The 22,748-nt window shown below is 39.0% G+C and overlaps 1 protein-coding gene, 1 long non-coding RNA gene and 1 other non-coding gene across 3 annotated transcripts in view; 1 reads left to right on the top strand and 2 right to left on the bottom strand.

Moving 5' to 3' along the window:
- lpgat1 (lysophosphatidylglycerol acyltransferase 1) overlaps positions 1-22,748 on the top strand; it is a 66,136-nt gene that overhangs the window by 36,931 nt on the left and 6,457 nt on the right. The window contains exon 6 of the mRNA XM_042503165.2: positions 6,693-6,819. Within this exon, the coding sequence (XP_042359099.1) occupies positions 6,693-6,819 (127 nt within the window). The remainder of the gene's footprint in view (positions 1-6,692; positions 6,820-22,748) is intronic.
- On the bottom strand, positions 1,019-20,806 carry LOC148186870 (uncharacterized). Its single transcript, XR_015779074.1, has 3 exons — positions 14,827-20,806; positions 6,743-6,813; positions 1,019-5,169 (listed from the first exon to the last, which is right to left on the bottom strand). It is a non-coding gene; the product is annotated as an uncharacterized LOC148186870 (long non-coding RNA).
- Positions 14,036-14,112, bottom strand: LOC148186871 (small nucleolar RNA SNORD36). Its single transcript, XR_015779329.1, has one exon. It is a non-coding gene; the product is annotated as a small nucleolar RNA SNORD36 (small nucleolar RNA).

Below are 22,748 nucleotides of genomic sequence, written 5' to 3'. Positions count from 1 at the left end.
TGCCTGTGCACACTCGGTTTACCCAGCAGACTCCCTTGGCTTTGGTTCAAAATCCATTTTAAGGGTGTGCTGTGTTAATAGTAATTTGGAGAGACTTTGGGCCAGCATTATTGAAAATGTGGCCCAGGGACTTAAAGCCTTCCACGAGTTTGCTAACACAGCTCTGTGTCCGACAGCCTCAGCACTAACAGCAAGAGGCTGTCTGTTTATCGCTCTGTGAAACAGACTGTCAAACCAAAGGAGGAGGATCTCTTAATCAGCCGTTGTAAAATTTGGATAAAGACAAGCTTCGTTTGTGTGCTAAATTATATGCTGCATGTGCAAGTTTTTGTTTTTTCTGCTAATTTAGCAGAAAGTCGTCAATGTCAACAAACAGTGACGACAGCAGAGGTTTTGTTATAACCTCTGGCAGGGAAAGGGATTTAAAAGCATTTTAGGGTTTTAGACACGTCAATTCTTTTCATGTCACATTATATTTTTGTATAGCTCAAGTTCATATCCCAGTATGTTCTTTATCTCCCCGTGTCCTTCGCTCTGTCCCAGCTGCTCAGGAGGAGGGGAAGCTGGTTGCTGCAGTAGGGCTTGTCCTTCCACTTGAATCTAGCTAATGGCATTAAAACCTAGGGCAAAAAAAACCCCACACATACACATACACAGAAGAGCGCTATGCCCCCCTGTGTCCTCTGCTTTGTGTGTGTGTGTGTGTGTGTGTGTGTGTGTGTGTGTGTGTGTGTGTGTTTATGTGTGCCTGGCTGATCAAAGACACAGCTCCGTCTCCCTCTGACCCTCCCTGATGCTCTGCAGAGGTGCCCAGAGCTTGCTGACTCACTCAGAGACAAATGGGCCACTTGGAGAAAATAGGATTTGATGTAAATATGTGTGCCGCTGTGTATCAGCCATGCAATGTCAGCTGGGCTAAATACACTGCTCAGCGCAGACACAAGGCGCTCGGGGTCACCGGCGTAGTTCACAGCTTGCAGAAAAGCTCTGTGTGCAGCTAAGACAGATGAGGTTTATGTGTCGTAAAACTGTTTTTATAGTTGGCAGGTATGCAAAGTTCACAGCTGTGCGTCATGTAGGGTGTGACTGGAGCTCTATGTGACCCAAAGGTGAATGGGTTTGATGGCACCAGCCAATCAGAGGCGTTTTTTATCCGTGTTTTAGTCCGCGGGAGGGGTAATGTGTGGGTTTCAAGTGTTGTAATTGGCCTGCGGAGTGGCCTGATAGAGAGCCAGATATCCGCCAGTGTGTTTCCTTCCTCTTACCGTTTACAGAAGGACAGGGCCTCTCCGATGTCATTTTAAATTACCACGGCTGCTGTTATTACAGTATTGTTTGTCACAGCGCACAGGGCACCAGCGATACCTTGGCTCAGGGCCCCGTTCTTTGGCCGAACACTCACGGGAGACGATGGCTGCCTTTCAGCACACTTGGACAGACGTCCAGATCCAATTACCCACACAGGGATATGTGTGCTGTTGGCCATTCCCTTCAATACCAAGAATGCCGATTAAGTCACTGTAACATTGGTACAAATGAGCCAACAGCCTGCGACTCAGCTGCTTTTTCATGCTTTATTTGAATTGTTAATCCAATATAATGCTAAGTAAACTGATGTGTGCAGGTCTTGTGTTACTCGTGATCCTCTGCACTGAGTTTGCAGTGAGCCAAACACACTTCTAATAAAGGTTGAAGACAAGTTAAGTCTTTGAACAGGGTTCCAGCACTTCCTGGAAAGCCTGGAATAAGCTGACCAATGTTCCAGTCATTGAAAACACATAGGAAATTATATATATATATATACCACAAAAATATAAACTAAATGTCTAAGTAGTCACATGGCCCTTCATGTTGGGAAGAAACAATAATCACCACTGAAAGATAAAACATTTTAGTCCCCTTAAGAAGTATAACACAGTTATTAATCTTGTAGACAATCACATGGAGTCCACAAGAGTATAAGAGTAAAATACATAACAGTTAGCTAACTGTATTAAAGATATAATATGTAGCAATTGCCAGCTATTATAAATACACTGCTACACAATTCTAGTTATAAATGAATGATTTTTTAGGAAAATCCTGGATAGTATAACTGTTACTTAGAATGTTGTATTTGCAACACATTAGCCTCAGACAGCTTGCAGTAGATTTAGTAGATTTCCTGGAAGATATTTCAGGAGAATGGAAATGGGAAAAAAATACAAAAAAAAACAGGGGTGTCAAATTAAAGTACCTGACAAATCAAGGTTCTTCGTCACACTGATACCAAACATTTTATAAAAATTCAACGTTGTCAGAAAGCAGTCCTGTTGATGTATTTGCAACAAAGGTTCAATACGTCTAGAGTTACCAAAGACAAAGCTATCAGAGTATAAACACAGTGTGGCAAAATCTGTTAGGTAGACAAAGTTATCTTGACTCATGGTTTTATCACCATATTGCCAAAGTCTATGTATTTTAAAAAAGCTAGCATTGAAAGTGACTTGCATTTTGTTAGTTGCAATGGATAGCATTGCCTGTTGAGAGGAAAGCTGTGAGTGACAAGGTGATTTGTACCAACATGCATGAACATAGTGTACCTAAATCAAAGGAACTCTGTGTTTGTCAGCCATAACTGTCTTGCTGATGTCTCTGTCACACTCTTCTGCCCACTCAGCCCTCATGTTCCTGTATTTTATGTGTGTGAAAAGGTTGAAATTAAGACTTGTTGGCAACATTTTCTGTTTCACTGCCGTTGACTTTGACAGGATGTGATGTTAACGCGTCTGATCAAAAATGCAGCTTCACGTTGTCACACAGGCTCGGTATGTTAAACTCACATAAAGAAGTCAGTGTGCTCAGAGAGGGGAAGTGATTTCTGCACCGTCACAGCAGCCTGTGACATTAGTCAGGCAGTCAAATATGCTGCACAGCTTCCCATCAGCCTCATTTTCGATGTGCCGACTGAGGCTGCTGCTGTTTTCTTTTTTACATTTGACAAGCTTGTTCAGCTCAAAGAAACACTCCAGCATTTTGGTAATGCACTTGTTTGCTGTCAGAGCCCACAGTTGGGTGTTAAGGTTGCTTCATGTCTGCACGTCCAGTTCACAGGCCCAGACAGGTCTGGGATGTGTTTGGAATAGCTTAACTCTGATGCTAGATGCAAGGGGAAATGTGAAGCTTCTGTCAAAAGTGGAGAAATACGGATTTTAACAGTGTTGTGATTGAGGATCAGCTCGTGTTTGTTTCTCACCGCTCCCAGTAGTGAAACGCATTGACATTCTGTGGAAAGTCACTGCGTCCTTTTTGTCAAAGCCAGAGCATTTCACACACACACACACAAGTGATGTTTAAGTGAACTTCAGTCCTGCAGGCAAGAGGCAGGGCTCCTGTGGATCCTTTAAAAGGCATTGAATTCTTTAATCTAAAAATAAGGCCTTAATTGGTATTAAATTGACTTGAATGAATCTTCCAAAAGTCTTAACAATGCTAAGACATGGGAAGTGGGATTTTATGAATATGTTTTTGCACTGTAAAATCTCAAAATAATTGGAAACATCCTTTTTTTTAAAAAAAAAAAAAAAATGTGTTAAATGATTTAATAAATAACTTAAACTTGTCATGAAGAGAATGCAAGCATTTGAATCTCACATGCAGATTGAGGAACACAAAATTGTCCAGAAAACAGGCCAGAAATACCAGATATTTCCCACTTCTGTTGGTAAACTAAATGGATACTAATGGTATAATATGTTCTTTATCTTCCACGTGCTTCACCCTAAAAAAGAGTTCTTTTGTCCAACGTTTGACACAGGTAATTCTTTTCAGTAGACAAAAAAAGTCATCTTTTTGTCACAGTAAACATTTGGACAAAATAAAAATGTTCTTGTTGAGTTTTATTAGAAAATTGGTCTTAAACTTAATTCCAAATGACATTAAAAATATCTTGAAAAGTCTTTAACTTGCCTTCTAACTTCAAACTTGCTGTAGGAACCCTGAAGACGTTTCATGCAGAGAAAATACATCATGCTGTTATATATTAGATTTTATCTAAAGCCATTTTCTCATATAAACTCTGGAAAATGTCAGAGGAAGCAGGTCCGGACATTTCCTGGAGTGTTTCTTTCACACATGTAGCCCATAACAGGATATTGTCTGAGTCAAATGTGTTCTCACCTACTGGAAATACTCGGTTTGGTTTAGGCGAGTAGTGGCACCTGGGTCGAGCGTGCAGGAGGCAGGGCGTGACGCAGATTACACAGCGGTTACGTAGCCAGTTCATAATGTAGCTCAGACAACTGAGTCTCTCAATGGATTTTGGCTTCGGCCCTTAACAGAGATCCCCAAATCTCGTCATTTCCCCAGTTAGTCATTTTGTTGCCGTCTTTGTGTAAATGACCCTTCTTCCTCGCCATAGGACGTTTGTTTTCTTCCGGTTTCGAAAAGGCCGCATGATAAAACATTATCAACACGCCCACTCGCTTGCTATGAATTCTCCAGACAATTTCCTGCTCAGTTCACATGTGGACTCAATTGGATATTACATGAACTTTAAACTTGGTATCTGGCAGGAAAAAGTCAGTTTAAGGTCTGATTTGGAGATTGAAAATTCAGATCTTCCTGGTAATATCTAGATAATTTCAAGTTTGCAGTGCGTGCGTGAAAGTGGCTTTATTCGCTGTAACAATCATGTGACCACAGAGATGTCCCTGTGAAATAAATAAATAAATAACATACTCACTAGGGCTGTGCAATATATCATTTTTTAAAATCTCCATCGCAATGTCACCTTAGGCAATAAACACATTGCGAAATACTGGGATTTTGCAAATCCAACAGGCAATTTTTAAAAGTATTCTAGCAGTAACCTGAAAGCAGCAGATAGGCAGCACTGGACAGACTTTGAAGTCCCAGTAAAATGTAAGCGAGGGCATCTCCATCCTCTGTGTGGCATATTTCCCAGTGAGACTGGTGTTTTGAGTGTTGTACCGCCCAAGAGGGATTTAATTCAAGTCATTTGCATTTGATTGGACATCTAAAAAGTGGGCGGGCATAATGTTGTAGAGCGATACAGGGGTACAGTGGACCGTTGGCTCCGTCCTTCAGTGTTAGATCAGGAGGAGGACGATGATATCAGTGGGCCAAAGCAAGTTTTGCTGTTACATTCATGTGAGCACAGAGCTGTCCCTGTGGGGGAGAAAAAACAAACTCAGTAGGGCTGTGCAATACATCATGTGTTTTAGACCACTGACATCTAATCACATCTCTTCCTGTCTCTATTACAACCCACAAACAGTGAAATGCAGTTTTATATGACCACTGTGGCTAACTAGTCCCCAAACTCTCATTTGATTTGGATGAACTTTTGTAAAACTGAGTGAAGGATGAGTCATCAAAAATTTGAAACCATTTTATTTGGTTTTACAGAAAGAGAGTCTGGGATTTTGGTTCAATTTTTTTTTTTACATATATTTGGGATAATACAAGCGATAAATGATCGATTAACACAGGGACGCTGGATTAAAAGTGTGATTTTTTAATTTTTTTTTTTTATTTAACTTGGTCTTTAATATCTCTTAATTGCAAGTGATATAATTATCGTGGTATTTAAAGTTATTACGTTTTACTCATATCCTGCTCCCTCAAACACATGCACCCTCACACCTGACAAATATTTATCATGTTTATCATTCCCTCTCCCATCTGTTATTCTTGGCCTTCCTGTCTCACTTATTTTCCACCTTCCTGCTCCCTTCTTTTTTTTTCCAAATGTTTTCAGTCAAAATGCACACAAACATTCAGACACACATACTCTACCCTCCCTGGATCCCCAAAAAGTAAATAAATTGGGGAGCAAATAAATAAATAGGTAAAAATAAATGAATAAATGAAATAAAAGAAGTTAATGAATTAATTAAAAGAATGAGAATACAACAATATATATAATCGTGCTAACAACAGTAATAAGCATTGAAAAAAAATATATATATAGATAGATAAATTACACAAAAACAAGAGCTTTTGATTTGTTATCACAATTCAAAGCACAAAATGAAGAGCGAGAAGAGATTTGCTACGATGTTCTTTTAAAAACGATAGAGTGACAGTGAATCCTGTGAAGGGGGACCAGGTGTCTCTTAATTTCTTAATTTCTGACAGGACTTACTTCTGTTGTTTCTGAGTTTTTCTTGTCGTCTCCTGTCTTACCCTGCCATGAATGGAGGGTCCACTACCTCATTTGATATTTTTTAATCTGCACCTTTTTTGATGACTAATTGGTAAAATAATATGAAGGACTAACTTTTTTGGTGAAAATGTGTCTTTTACTGTGAGTCATAATTTTAGCTGCCAACCAAATTCAGTCAAGTTGGGACTTCAGCTGGTCGGACTGTGATTTTCCACTAGTCACTTTGGCAGGTAACCAGCCTCCATTTGGCTGCATCATACAAAAATCTCTGGGGACACCTGGTAGCTAGAGATACTGTTCTTTAATCTGGATGATTTGGGTTCACTGAAGTGTCACTGGATCACTACCAGCTGTGGGGCCGCTGTGCCGTGTGTGCTTGACCTCAGAGCCAAACAGGAAGGCTTTCACTGCGTGGATTATTGAAGTATGCCATATCTAACATACCGGGTGAAGCTGAGCATGTTCCAGCCTCAGTTTCTAACTTGTGTCCTATCTTCCTGTGTTTGTGTTTTTTCCCTGACAGGTAATAAACGTAAAGGCCTGCAGTGGGTAATAGATGTGACCATAGCTTACCCCAAAGCCAGACCCATGGACATCCAGACCTGGATCTTTGGCTACAGGCCTCCAACAGTCACACACGTTCACTACAGGTAAGAAACAAATGTTTGTTATCACATTCACCTGGTTTGATCTCACCTAGTTTACACGAGAGGGAACGCCAGAACTTTTTTTACTATGCAAAGACACTACATCACACCATAACTCACCAGGTTACATAATTAAATAAGTGAAACACAATGTATGAAGTGTTAAGGAGTTTTAAATATCTTAGAAAAGTGTTGGTACTTAAGCTAAGGCTGGATGATATGGCAAAAAATATGATAATTATCTTTATATCATCATGTGTGATTGTTTGTAATTGGATAGTGCTGCCAGGTTGAAGATAATCCTGCTGACTGAAGCCTGAGGCTTAGCCCCAAAGTTAGCTTCACAGAGACTTCCAAGCTAGCGAGTCAACGATTGACCCTAAAATGATTGTTTTTGGGCTAAGTTTTATTGATTATGTTAATATGTTTAAATATGTCAACAGTGTTTTGTAATAATTAATATTTATATGTCAGAGTGCACTTTAAATTGGTAAGAGGCAATTTAAGCAAATTTCCATTAGCCATGAAAAATTCTTTCATATTGTTAACCATCAATCTCTGCTCTATTTTGAAAAAAGTATCAGTTTAAGTAACATTAAGGCACCGGTACCGTTTTAAAAATATCGTTTTGGAGCTCTGTTTGCGTTTGGACCAAAACGTAAAGAACAATATACATTCAGCTCAGTGCATGAGAAAATATACATAATATTTTATTTACCCTAAACTAAATTGAATGACAGCACACATATTGAGTATGTAGTTCACAGTACGTGATTTCGGACACAGTGAATGTGAAAGACAGCTGACAGGAAGTAAGCATAGACTCAAGCTGTTGCATAGCAATAGTTTATAAATACAATAACATAAACATGTAACTGCACAGACATGACTGATATTTTGTGATAAGAAATTAAAGATATTGAATAATTTCTTAAAGTCAACATTTAACAAACATGTTTTATCTACCTTAACTAAACACTACAAGATAGCTTGTTTCGTAACTTATCAAAACAATTGTGTGGTCACTGGAGCCGTACTTTTTCCGCCTTCGACCAACGACATACTTTACAGACTTAATCTTTGCTTTGTCACTTTTTGAGACATCCAAACCACGTCCATAAAGGTAATGTTGTGTTTCCTTTTTTGTCACCAATTTACTTTATAGCTTTAGGGGATAATGCAAGGTCACTTTCAGTTTTTTAGCATAACGAGCTCTGTGAGTGTGTAAAACGAACCAGGTGTAGCTGGAGTTTGTCTCCTGCTTGTCGGACATGTGTTTGATAAACTCCCATTTATTACATTTATGGAAAGTGAGCATTGTAATCTTTAAGTTTGTGCCATCTCGTCCTCTGTTGGCTTTGCTCTGCAGCGACTCTGCTGTATGTTACCACTGTGTGTTTGTGGAGCATTTCCCAACTGTGTTTTATCCGCTCATAACCCCGCCCGCCTGCAGACACACAGAGCAGAGGCAGAGAAAAGAGGCAGCAGACTGACTGGCTGCTGTAACATTTATTTCTGCTGTGATAGGCTGTTAGATTTATCCTCCATATAAGTAAAAATGTCCTCAGATTATCATTGTTATCAACATGAATGACTTAATGATTCCTTATCGAGATCGTTTTATCAGGCAGCCATACTTTCAGCTCATTATTGCTTGTAAATCGTACAGTTTTAAAACAGAAAGACTGCTTGTTTGTTCCTGTCCTCCTCCTTGTAGCCCTCCCCATATGTACAATGTCTTCACCACAAACCAAAGGATCTATATTACCAGATAAGCACATCACAGGTCCATATCAGAGCTACAAGCCACTTTGGTTTGGTACACAGAGCCTTTGAGACTCTGTACTGTTCATGTGACTCACTTTAGCAGCGTTCACTCATATCGAGGGAGAACTTGATGTTTATCCACCCACTGATAACACAAGTTCGCTGCAGAAAAACACACCTTGCGTACCTGGTGAGTCAGCAGAACACACCTGACATTAAAGGTTCCCTGTGGAGTTTCAGACCTCCAGTCCTCGTTTTGTTTATCTCGTGCATGGTGTGACATTTTTAAGCATTTACAGAGAAACGGCTCCTGCTATGATGCATAAAAAAAAAAAAAAATTCAGAGCTGAAATGAGTAGTTGATTAATCAGTTGCCAGAAAAGAAAGCGACAGTTTTAATAATAGAATCTGTGTCTTTGCTCAGGCGGCTTTTCTAATGTGAAAACTCATTTTTCTCATATACGATAGTTACAGGGATACTTATCCGATTTTCAATCAGCGTTGTATCACAATAACATGGATAGTTTGTGTCAATGAACTGGGCTTTCTGTGAGAGTATGCAAGGCAAAATATGTTAAGTCTGTGGTATTGTAGTGTTTGCTTTTAATGTAACAACTTTGAGCACTAATGATTCAGCTTGTAATAAAACATAAACACAATCACCATCCTGTATTGTGTAGCTGAGAATATCACTTTTCTTATGCAAAGCAAACACATTTGTCCCTCCATATTGTCCTGCCGTCGGCGCCCTCCAGGTTCCCCTCTGTCTCTAATCCGCCCCCTCGAGGATGTGACGACGGTGGGCCGGGATTAGATTTTCTATAGGCTCTGTTCAAGATCAAAGTGGCCCTCTGTGCATTGTCTTGACAGATCATACAGGATGCATCCAGACTCAGGTAGAAGTCATCTTGACCCTTAATGTGGTGTGTCCCCCTTGAACAACCCGCTGCCGAAGCTCACATGTGTGTGCTCACATGTGTGTGCTCACCTGTGTGTGCTCACCTGTGTGTGCGGGGTATATTAGGACAAAGTAAAAGATGATTTATGAACCCCGGCTTGCTGGCTCCTCTCTGGAGGCGTCTCTTCCCACTTGGGCCAAAGCTGAGGACTCATTAAGTCTGTAATTAGACGAGCAGAGGATGTGCTAGTCCCACCCCACCTCCGAGACTCTCTAATCAGCCATTGACACAATCAGCTTCCCTCGCTCGGTCAGCAGCTCTGCAGGCCGGGGACGGACAGGGAGGCACCCGACCACGCTGGAGGCACAGCTGTTCCTCTTACAAGTGTGCACACTCAGATCCAGCCGCGTAGATGACGCTGATCAGACAGAAGTAAGGCTCATGCTGGTACAGGTGCAGAGTCAACAAGGGGATTAATCTGCGTGGCGATCAAGGGAACACTGTGGGGGAATGAGCGACGTGATGCACTCTGGTGCTGCAGACAGGAAAGGCGTCTAGACAAGTGTGCCACCAAACATGACACAAAAACATCAAACAAATTTGTTACGTGGAGGAAGTGAATGATTCTTGTCTACTGGCTGTGGTGTTGTGGGAGTTAAAAAAAATCAGGATTTAGGTTGCTTCAAAAGAAAAAAAAATCATGATGTTGATGTGATAAAACAGAAATGTTAAATGGAGTTTTTAAATGTGTTGTAATTTCTTAGGAGGCACAAATCAAACTAACCGTGAATGATATTCCAACATATTTATGATAAAAGTCATGTCTCTAAATTTCATCGATATAATGAAGGCCCTCAGATAAAAATAAGCAGTCTCTTGGTGCTACATGACTGGAGAAAACAGAAAAAAAGGACACTTTGGCTAAAAAGGTGGAAACCTTACAACTACCAGAATGCTCCGCGCCTGCTGGTGGGTGACTTAATGTGTAATGGTCCGTGTGAAACAATGGCAGCTGGCTGGATCTCAAATTACAGTTAACAGTGAGCTAAAACATGTTTTTGAAAACACTTTTATGTTTGATAAGCACTGCTTAGTTTTACAGTTTGATTTCCTTTTTTGTTTTTGTTTTTTCGGCTTCAGATTTCACTGTGCAGGATGCAGTATGACGCCCACTTCCTGTTCACAAACTCTCGTCATTGTGGCGAAGTGGGGCGTTAAAATATGTTTCTGAAAACATTTTAAGCCAGGAATATGCAGTGCAGTAACATTATCTTGATTTATATTTGATCAACATCGCATAGTTTTACCGTTTGATAGAGTTTCGTCCTGAGTTTGAGAGACAGAGAGCGGGGCGAGTGTGTCTCTTGATCAGCTGTGTACTCTTATACTCTGACGCTGGCCGCAGGAATATGTGATGTAGCTGTCAGGTGTAGTTAGATAGAAAGAAAACAGTTTCTACATGAAACTGCTCACAACTAATTCTGGAAATTATCTCGAGTAACCAGATCATAATTTATTGAAAGAGACATTGCTGTTGAGTTTCTGAAATGTATTTTTTCGGCACGTTGAGCACCACATGCTGAGTGCCATCTAGTCCCATTATACTGGGGGGAAGGCAGACATCTCTACGGCTGACATCTCCAACACTCGCCAACTCACACCAAAACAATCTAGATTGATAAACAGCACCACACATAAGAGGAGAAATACGGATTTTTGATTTGGGGGTGATCTGTCACTTCAAGTAATAGTTGTGATGTCCACGTAAACCAGAGAGTGAGCATCAAAAAAAGGTTACTATGATGTCATCCTCTGAAAAAGTTGGGGATTCCCTCTCTTACTGTTTGTTTTAGTGTGTCCTGTCTTTCGGTTCCCTTCAGTTGTTGTCATCCTGTTATGATAACCTCAGAATTGATGGTTTTGTGAGAAAACATGCAGGAGGGAGACTCCTCAGACCTCACGTGCAGCATCAGGGCCGTGACAACAGGCAGAGTGTCGGCTGCTGGCTCTTATCGGTGATTCAGCATGTTGAATCTGCAGCAGTCAGACTGTAGGCCGTCTCCATGAGAACTCCCTGACTGCCTGTGCAGCTTTGCAAATCAGTGATTTCACCCATTTAGTGAGGTGTCTCCTTGTTTTTTTGCATCTGCTTTTTTTTTTCTTCTACAAGCAGAAGACTGTTCCACCGGATTTACAGTAGAACTGAAGTAGTTGGCTAGCACTGTATTTTCTTTTACATGTGTAATTTTACATGTGTTTTTATGGACGTTTCTCCCTAGATTTTTTTAATTATTGTCTTTTTATTAAACTCATTTTCAGGTTATTTTCTTGTCACTTTTTGCTAATGTCTTGCAATTTGTGGAACATTTCTTGACAAGTTACCCGTTGCCTTTTTCCTAACGTTTTCGAAAGAAATCACACCAAGTTGCTTAAGGGTTAAATTTTGTTAAAGTTTGTGAAAGGCATCTCAACACAGCACAAGAAAACGGCTGTTGATTTAAGTTTTCAGCAGAAAACATGAAGCGTTTGATCATTTTTTGCAATCGTGTTGGTGTGTCAGGGCCCTAAATCCGACTTCCTCATCCTGACAGTTTCTATGTGAAGTGACCTTGATACAGACCTCCGTCCTCCTCCCGGTGTTATCGTTTTATGGCGCTGTATAGATTACTACCGCGCCTGAGCCTCCGCTTCAAAACAGGCAGCTGAGTATTGAGTAATATTCTAGATGAATCCACGTCGAGCACTTTTATTAATCCTTCCACCTCCCTCTTTCTCTCTCTGCTGCTGCCTCTCGTCCTCCCGTCCTCACCCCTCAGCCCCACCCTCCCTCGCTGTGTCTCCTGCCCTCCCTCCATATAATCTCAGTCTTCCAGATTGCGGCATCATAAGCCCTCTGTGAATGGCAGATGGGAGAGCTAGGTGGGTGTACAGAGGCCGAGCGAGGGCAACAGTGGGTGTTAAATACGTTGAAATCCTTTTCTTTTAACTGCACCATCTCCTCTTTTCTTTCTTTCTTTTTTTTGTCTTTTCTTGTTGTTTTTTTTTGCTGCTGTATGCATTTCTGAAAACTGCTGTTTGAAAATATCTGAAAGGTGACATGATTTATGGAGTCTGAGTCTGCCCGGTCATCACACGGATGCTTTCGAGCTGCACACCTGGCTTTCTCTCCGAGACGAGGCACTCACAGAACCGTTGAGCTTGCAGCCGTTAACGCTTTCTCACGATGTCTGAGGCAGATTTTTTTTTCTTAAAGAGCCATGAATAAAAGTCCAGGTTAGTAGTTACTAGATGTAAATCAGACGCTACATTTCCTACTTTTCTTTTATCATTTTTTACAAATTTTGTATTTAATGAGGTTCTCTCAGGATCAATATCTTTTACTCTTTTACGTGTTTTACCTCTAATGAGCACCTTGGTGCTAAGAGATGGTGTCTCAGGATAATTAATGAGAAGAGCAGTTTTTTTGCTTTTGTTTCAAAGTTTCGATCGTCCAAGGATATCTGTCCCCTGAGTCGTCTCCCACCCATATTCACTGTATTAGATGGAGAGGGTAGACAGGGTAACTGTAGGACTTTTAGTCTTAAATTCAAAAATCAAAACTGAAATTAGAAAAGCCTTAAAGATTCTTCTCTTGCCTGCCATGATTGTTGTGTTTATTAAAAAAAAAAATTGTGTTGTAACAGTTGTAATTGTACTTCTTTTTTAAATTGGTGAAAGCACTAAGCGTAAAACAGTAGCAACTTTTGCCATCCAAGGACAGAGACTGAAATCAAGGTGACAAACAGAATTAATGCATTTACACAAAGAACGTAACAAACAGTAGAAAAACAGGATGAAATTACAGTCATAATAATTCTTTATGATAATATCTTGCAGTTTAATGTAGGGGAAATTGTTTATCTTGGCACCCATGTTTATGTGTATGATTATGTGTATGCAGAGCGGGAGAAATACATAACTAAATAATAAAAGTCATACATATTTTATTTGAACAATGGTGATGATAAAACAACTGGGTGTTAATAGTTAATAGAGGAAGGAAAAATAATAAAATAAAGTAATAGTTAAATATGTTTAGGTGTTAGCTATTGTAGTAGTTTTTTCACATTTTTAGAAAAGTAATAACTGTATGTTAATTATCAAGGTTTTGGTGGGTTTCTGTGTTGTACTGGAGTGCATTATATTAAAAGGTGTTAATATTCTGCCCTTCTAATGTAAATTGAGTGGACAAAATATCAGGAACACCCCTCAGTAAAATTGAGATCAGTCCAACACCATTGCAAACTCCAACCTTAATAATAAAAATATGCTTAAATCAATATCTTGATGGTGTCAATCACAACTGAATATTATATTTTAATCAGCGGCAGAGTTTGTGGCAGAGCTGCTGTATTGGATCAAATTAGATTGCACATATTAGATTGTGACACAAGGAAGTGACCAGTGAGTGTATATGCAGATTTTATTTACATTTTTGTAAGCAAGTAAACCTTAAAGGACTCTGTTCCATACCAATATTATTTGTTAGGAAGATTTTTTTATTTACTGAACAAAATATTCTGTTTAAGAAGCTCATCATTTGTTTTGCATTTAAAAAATTCAGCAAAGAAAGTAAAGACGTCACATATATTTAGTGCACTAAAAGTACAAAGAATTAATATATGGTTAAAAGGATAAATTATTTTTTTTTACTTTTGATTAATATTCTTATTATTTTCTTAATAAGTCTTTAAAATGTCTGTAAAAATGGACAAAGCTGAAGTTGGCATCTTCATCTTGAAATTACTTGATTTCAGCCCACAGTCAAAAACCAAGACATATCTAGTTAAAGAAGCTTTTTTTATCCTGAATTTTTGCTACTTAAATAGGGACTTTTATTGTGTTTTAAATATTTAAAAAATATATACTTTATATACCTCAGGACACTTTGATAAAATGGAAATACCTCAAAATCTAAAGTGGAAAAACAAAAAAGACTTATGAAGTCAAAGTAAAGTTCAGTGTGCGTAGGTCAGTTTTGTTTTTAGCAACTAGCACCTGACAATCACGCTGGCTGTGCACAGAGTCCTGTTCATTACCTCAAAACTTCAATTAAGGACGGTTCTTGAGTTAATGTGTCAGCATATGAAAGCGTTATTTAAAGTGGAGAGATAAGGGATTTTTGTGGACCTGTTTTCGAACGCTGAGTTCTTTTATGTCCAGTTTATCTTTAGGAGGATCGTCCTACTTCTTTACTCCTAAACTAACCTGAAACGCGCTCCCTCATAAACAGCTGACATCTGAAAAGTCAGCTCAGGTCACGTTGACGGTATCTAGCAGTGATATTTGTTTTATGGCCCCTTACCTGTGATGTCTGCGCTGATAAGAGGTCGATGCTCCTGTGTTAGGATGCTATTAACCTCCACACTGCTCCTCCCGCATCCTCCGTCTCTCTCCAGCGTCCTCACATGTCAGCAGCGACACTCATATGTCAGGGGCATACGGTCACGGTGACAAGGTGAAAGTGTGCTCCTGCCACGTGGACACAGATCAAAGTGCAGATAAGGAGGACAAATACACCGTGTTGTCTTCTGGTCAGTTCAGGTTAAATCCAAAAGAGATTCACTTCACTGCCTCTTTTTGTGAATATTTATACTCTCTGGTGTCACAAGGAGTTCACCAAGAAATAACTGACTATCAGTGTTACAGTTAAAGACTGCAGCTTGACCTGGGATATCATAAAAGGCGACAAACTGACAGAAATGAAACAATTACAATTCTACAATTCTACAATTTCATTTAGCAGACGCTTTTATCCAAAGCGACGTACAACACAAGCAAGAATTTAGACTTAGAATTAAAAAGCATTTTGTACCATAACTTAACAGGAGGACTAGTGGTCACTGCTAAAATAGAGGGATCAAGACTCGTTTGATCTCAGAAGCATGTTGATGTGCACGTGTTATCGTGGTCTGCGATTGTCTTTTACAAAGATAATTAACATATATCAGCCTGATAAAAGCTTATTTGAATGACAGAAACCATATTTTGATGTCAGTGTGAATTCAATTGATCAGTTAGCCCTAGCAGTAGTGTGACAGCTCAGCAGAGGAAACTGACACTGTTATGTTGTTAAAGACATTTGTGTCAAACATATACAGCCTTTTTTAAAGTAGGAATCACTGATGTAGAAACAGCTCAAATAAAGTTCGTATTTTGTGTGTATAAAGTGTGTGGAGAAGACAAAGTATCAGTTGGTCTGTTTACTTCTGCTACCAAAAACACTGTTCCTTCAGGTTTAGCCAGTCCCTTGTGCTTAAGTCTTAATATTTTAAGTCTTTATGTGAACAGTTTTTTGTATCAACTTGTTTGTAGGTGTCTCTGAACTTTTCTTTTTTACATCTGCCAGTGAAGTTGTCTTTGTGCCCTAACTATTTTCTGGAAGTTGTACTGCCTCAGGTCAGAGAGGAAGCAGATTAACTGGGACTAAATGGAGCAATTAACAAGCAAACTCTTACCGTCCCTCAACTTTTTCTAATTGCAGACTAAAGTTTGACTCTGCAAGCAAAAGCCCTGAAAAGTGGTTTACTAAGGGACCTCAAAAATAAATCGTACAAGGAAGTCGGCATCATTATTGATCAAGTGTAGCACAAAATAAACCAAAACTCATGTATGCTTTATCATTCGTACTTATTAATCGTTTAATTGTTGCTTTAGCTGGTAAAACTGAACGTCACTTCACAGGAGGATTGAGAGAAAGAACTCAAAGCCAGCAGTTTGGGATTTAGAGCTTCATTGCACAGATGAGGACTCTTATCTTAACTAGAAAGAGACGGGGAGCGGGACAGGAGACTTTTTCTTTGCTCCCCAAGCCACACTGGCCGCTAATCTCAATATTCACCTTTTGCAACATTGTGCCCGAGAGCAGGCCCCCCAGGGCACCTCTTTGTTTCTCAAGATTTCCCAGCCAGAGAGATTTAGGGCCGTGTAGAGTCCCCAAACAATGACTGGCTACCCTCCAAAGAGGCTTGTCGAGTGGACAGACTTTTCTAGCAAGACTCCAGATTTAATTAGCTTCCTAGTCCAGTTAGAAAGGGAAACAGTATCTCAAGAATAAGAGCTTTACAGGAGCTAAATGGTTCAAACGAGGGGCATAGAAAGCTTCTGATTTGCATCATTTATAACCTGAATTTGTCTTTTCTTCTCCTCAAACTCTGTATACACGCACGTAAGGATGTACATCAGAGATACTCAACTTGCTGCCCTCGAGGGCAACTTTTGAAAAAATGACAGGAGGCCTGGGGCCGGTCGCAGCAGCCCCATACATGTTTCTGGGATTTTAGGACATTTCTAGGATTTAGGATGTTTGTTGGACTTTAGGAGGTTTCTTGGATTTTAGGACATTTTTGAATTTTTGGACATTTCTTGGATTTTAGGACGTTTTCGGACATTTGAATGATTTCAGGACTTTTCTCAGATTTTAGGACATGTCTAAGATGTTAGACTCTCAGTAGGATATTAGGACATTTTGAGAATTTTAGTACATTTCCAGGATTTTAGAACATTTTTAGAATTTTAGGACATTTTTAGGACCTGTCTAAGATATTAGTATGTTACTAGGATTTTAGGACATTGCAGAATTTTAGGACGTTTCTCGGATTTTAGAACATTTCAAGGATTTTAGGACATTTTTAGGTTTTTGATCATTGTTTTTTGTGTTTTGTTTTTTTTTCAGATTTTAGGATGTTCCTTTCATATTAGGACATTTGTAGAATTTTAGGACGTTTCTAGGATTTTAGGAGCTTTCTAAGATAAGAATCACTTTATTTTTTTGTAAATTACATAGTGGTTGGTGGAGGCCACCGGGCACCCTATGTGGGACCAGATTTGGCCCGCGGGTCATTGGTTGAGTATCACTGATGTACATCATCTGTTTGATGTAGTGCAGGTACACTCAAGGTAAAAGTCTGATGACGCTTATCGACAGGAGAAGCTGCAGCTCTTTCTCATCTGTCTGTGCACCACAGTGTCAGGTTAACAAGCAGGCCGCTGCCAAGTGGGTTAGGGTGGAAATGAGAGCGCTGCCGTGGCCCCACGCCAACACACCGCCACCAGTTCCTCGCCACCGCCATCACTACTGTACACTGACACGTGCAGCTGTGTCCCAGTGCAACAAATACCACTACTGTCTTGTTTCTTTTTTCACTCCACACAACATTAAGTTTCCATTTTTCACACAACTGTTAACAGAATCACAGCGTCTGTTTGGCGTATCCGTGCACCCACAAAAGCTGCTTGATTTCTGTGAGCCCAAACGGGACTGCTGATGTTGGCCGCAGCCTGAACTTTTGTTCAACCTGTTACCCATCAGCCGCCAATAGAGTCCTGGCGTTGTACACCATTGCTCCAGGGGATCCACACCATTGAAAAAATAACTACTTGCCTACCGTTTAATGCCATAAAAAGTATTAAAAATACTTTATTGGCTATTTATCACCACCAAATTAAGGCAGCTTAATTTCCAATAGATGCAACTATGAGATTACATAATGGTGTTCAAATAATTTGCATTCATTGATGTGTAAACACAGTAAAGTCCGTAACAAACAACGCCAGACAAGTGCCACAAACTGCAGTTTAGCAAAGATCTAAAGGTAGTTTTTCAGCTCTTATGCATGTGTTATATGATCAGTTCCTTGTTTTTTTCATTGGATATATTTGCTTTAGTTGAAATGTTTGCTTCTTAAAAAGATCTCACATTCGATTTTAGCTTACGGGCTTTAATAAATAAACTATTATCAGAGTATCTACATATAAATGTGACGTGCAAAGACAGCAGCAGTATAGAATTAGAAATATGAAGCATTGGCGATTTACCATGGGCTTATATGAAGCAACAGTGCGCCTTTGTCAGCTCTTTAAAGGACACATGACAACCACATATGTATCGCTGTCAGGGCAAAGGCCTTTAATAAGTGAATAATCCACTGATAAAAAAAATAGTCCATTCAGGTTCTAAAAACTAGAAGTTTCTTCGGTTCTATTCCATTAGGAAATGAACTCTGCAACAGTAAACATAAATTTTCTCAAGTAAACTCTAATTAAAGTTGAATATGAAGCAAAAGTAACATGATAATGGAAAAAAAAAGAAATGTGTCAAATTTAGAGGTGCCCCCTGAAAGTCAAAGATTTGAATCATTAGTCGGAGGCTCCTCTTAAAACCGAGATTTAATCCATCCATGGAGCGAGACAGTGTGATCAGTGGTTGCCAAAGTTTGGAGTCAGGTGATTTGAGGGCAAAAAATAAACCTTGTAAACTTCCACCTGCTGTTTGATTTTGGCTCCGAGCGGCTACAGACGTTTGTTCTCTAAACAAACGACTGATAAACCAATGAGCTGATACAGGGACAACTCTGTATGCTCTCTAACAAATCTAAAAATGTATTTGTTCTGGACCCGAATCAGCAGCAGCACCTCCTTTAACCTCAGCTGTCCTCATCAGCAAAAGATCCTGATTCTACACGAATATTACAATTGCGGGAAAGCGCTGTGGACGCCACCTGCTACCAACGCCCTAAACGCTCAAACCTTCCTATAAGTGGCAAGGCCGGCTCCAGTTTTCCTCTGGCAGGATTACAGAGCGATCACTTTACATTTAAGAGCAGAGCAGAGTAGAGGGCCTTTGGCAGGCGTCCTACACTGGAGCAGGTGTGAGACACTCTACAGGCCTGCATGTTACATTTAATCAATCATTCATTAACTTGTATTTAATGATAACAACACTGTCGCTAATCACTGCCATGGGAAAAAATGCGCTCCAAAAATAGACTCTTAATGGAAACAAAATGTGCAGCCAAAACCAAAAATGACCACCTAGCACCACGATTACGGAACAGTTAGAGGATGAAATAACTTTATTTCTTCTAGTGGTGGCTTTCCTCACTTGTACTTTGCTGTAATTACTACTTTCTTTGCAAATATTAAGGGATCAGTCTTGGTACTGAGGGATATTGGGTGCCAAAGTTCAGTACCTTAAAGTTTATCTTGGTAACAGCACTGCTTTTTAGTCTACTCTGTCACCTCTGCAGCTTTTTCAAAAAATTCAAAAAATAAATTTGATTGCATTCTGAAAACCAAAACTTCCAACAGAAATCCATCAGTGTTATTATACTTACAAAGTATGCTAAAGTTGATTTATGTGTTTACTTTAATTGATTTTTTTCTCTCTTCTAGTGTTTTATGTCTATTTCTTTTAGGGCCCTGATTTTTTTTAATCACTATTAATCACAGATTTCCAATAGTTAATTGCTATTAATCAGTTTCTAATCTAATGTTTTTAATTACTTTGCATTACAAAACATATTTGAGATCAGAGGTTAAAGGATCCCTGTGAAATGGCCATGCTGTTTCTCCATTGCCAAAATTAAGCCTAATTTTTGAGCGTTATTTAACCCCTTTTCCTGAGACGCTAGCATGACAAAGTCATTCTAAGTCTTTTACCTCCATATGATATCAGTATCATCACTCTAGATTTTAAACTCAGCCTGGTTCGGGCTTTTAAAGACTGGAATGTCAGCCGGCGATTAAAGCAATTTGCTAAATTAGCCAGTGTTTCTCATAAAAAACCACGAAGACACTGTCTGCACTGTTATTTACAAGTAATTGCTTTGAATTTGTGTCCAGATATCATCAGCCTATCTGCTTGGGCTGTTGTGGTAACTGCACAGGCATCGGTAACTACTGTGCTTTCCAGTGCAGAAGCATGAGGAGGGCGTTCCTCATGCTTCTGCGTCTGGAAAGTTCAGAAAATGAACTTAAATGCAGCCTTTAAAAACCAGGAAAAATGAGATGTTACTACAATATACAAAATTTAGAGACATCTAGTCTCATATCACAATACTGGTACAATATCGATACATTGTCCAGCCCTAGTCCAGACTTTTTAAACCAGTCTTGAAGAGCCAAAAACAGATTCTGTCTGACAGTGTGAACAAGCAGCATTTCTCTGCCTCTTCCTGAGCTTATTTTCACGTTCTTGTGCTTTGAGAATGCTCCAGTGGTTGGTTGGTTGGATCTTATGGCACATCAGTGACATGAAAGACACCTGATGTCCACAGCCACAGCAGGACAAGCATTGTGGGACGTCTTGGTGGTCACAGCAGCTTAGCTCCAGTTTTGGGAAGCCAGACCTGCTCAGAGGGGACTGCTGCTGTTGTTGTTGGTCAGAAGTTGTTTAATCTCCAAAAAGTCAGCTTTACAAGAACCATGAACAGATGAAAGTGTGATTTTAGTTGGTTTTATCTTGAATTTAACAGGAGTTTCATGCCCTTAGGGACATAAAAGTTGCTCTACTTAAGCAGGACCTTGTTCAGACTTTCCACAGAGCAACATCCACACAGTGAACCGCCGGATAATGAGGAGAAGCGTCTGCAGATATGCACTTAAAATATACAAACGAGACGGAAGTCTGCATTGAATCATCAGCTCCTGCCCTACTGATCTGTGAAACAAACAGGCCAAGCCTTTTCCTGATGAGGTCATACAGACTGCTTCAGTTCAAAGGCCAGGTTTTTACTGCACTGACAGAAACCTTGTACACCAATAATATTCAAAATATGTGAAATTCAAATGGCTTCATGTAAACTTTTTAATCAGGTATGTAAATTATCAAAGGGTTTTTGCTTTTTAAAATGTGTTCATTCAATGTCACGTGAACACTCCTTATTGTTATGTGTTTTTGTTACATTTATCATTTTATTTAGGGGATCAAATTAACACTTTTTGGGAAAATTAGGGCTAGAAAATGGACATTATAATTTCAGAGCCTCACACTCAGAGCCCATGTTGTCTGCATAATTTTTATTTACAGTTTATTCATAACTATAGTTTTTTTATATAGTACACTTCTGCAAGGCAATGCCGAGCGCTTTAAACATCAGAGGCGTGGAGACAAAGTGTGGAAGAAACACATTATAAAAGGACATTAAAATGCAATTAAAAATGACATTAAAGAGCTAGAGAATCCTTTGTAAGATATTTGATTTAATAAAAGGCGTGGTAAACATAAAATTCATCAGCTTTGATTTAAAAGAACTTAGGGTTGCAGTTTGTTTCAGATATGTGGTGCATGAAAACTAATCGCTGCGTCTTTAGAACAGCAGTCAATCCTCACATTTGAGGAGATGAAATAAAAGACTGTTTGACGTTTTTGCTTGAAAAGCGATGTGATGAGCAATTTATCAATGACCGAATTAGTTGCTGATTAGGGTGGCAGCAGTATACCAGTTTTAAGGTATATCGTGGTATGAAAGTTGACTGTTATCACACCCTGGTCATTTCCTTAGACAGACACTCACCTTTATTTTATTAATTTACTCAAATTTGAATAATAAAAAAATATTTGTTCAACCTCCAAAAACCTTCTGTTTTCTACAATACATGGCCCAAAAATGTGCAAAAAATAAATAAATAAATAAATAAAAATCAGGAAAATAACCCAAAAATAAGTAAAAATGACACAAAAAAGAAAAAGTAAAAAACAAACAAACAAGAAAGTGACCCAAAAAAGTACTGAAAAAAAAAAAAAAAGTAAATGCATATTTTTTTTCCTGTAACATGATTTTAACTTTATATTTATATTTAGTTATGGATATAGTTATCTGGACATTTTTCCTAGTTTTTAAGTTAAGTTTAGTTTTGAGTTTAAGTTTTTAAGAAGTAATTTTCAGTACTTTTTTGTCACCTTTGCCAAGTTGCTTAGTGCCCTTTTCTCCATGTTTTTGAAAGACATCATACAGATTTGCACAAGTTTCAAAGGGTTAAACAGCTTGTAAAAGGCGCAGCACAAGAAAACTGATGTGGATCCAGGTTTCAAAGAGTTAAGGGTCATTGTAACTTATAATAATAATAATACATTTGTAATACCGTATACTGTGAAACTAATATTTTCTGAGACGGTATTAGTGCCTTAAAAATCGCATACCGTTGCAGATTAATTTTGTCTAAATTAACCCTTTCAGCTTGATTTTACACCACTGATAATCTAAAGAATATCTAAAAAAAAAAAAACTTAATTGAACACCTTCAGACTAAACTAATACTTTCAAAGCTATTTGAGTAAGATTTATATTTTAATTCAGGGCATGATTATGTGTTCGCACCTGCAGCGGTGTGTGGAAACATGTCTGTGTTACTGACAGAAGTGCTGCTGCCGTTTAGCTTAGATTGCTTTTTAAAATATATTGATCTCTTTAGTAATCAATACTATATTCCTTATTACTTCCCTCT

The sequence above is a fragment of the Plectropomus leopardus genome, chromosome 16, assembly GCF_026936395.1.
Source record: "Plectropomus leopardus strain MGB_pleo_1.0 chromosome 16, ASM2693639v1, whole genome shotgun sequence".
Classification (NCBI taxonomy): Eukaryota; Metazoa; Chordata; class Actinopteri; order Perciformes; family Serranidae; genus Plectropomus; species Plectropomus leopardus.
This window is presented reverse-complemented; position numbering and strand designations above follow the sequence as displayed.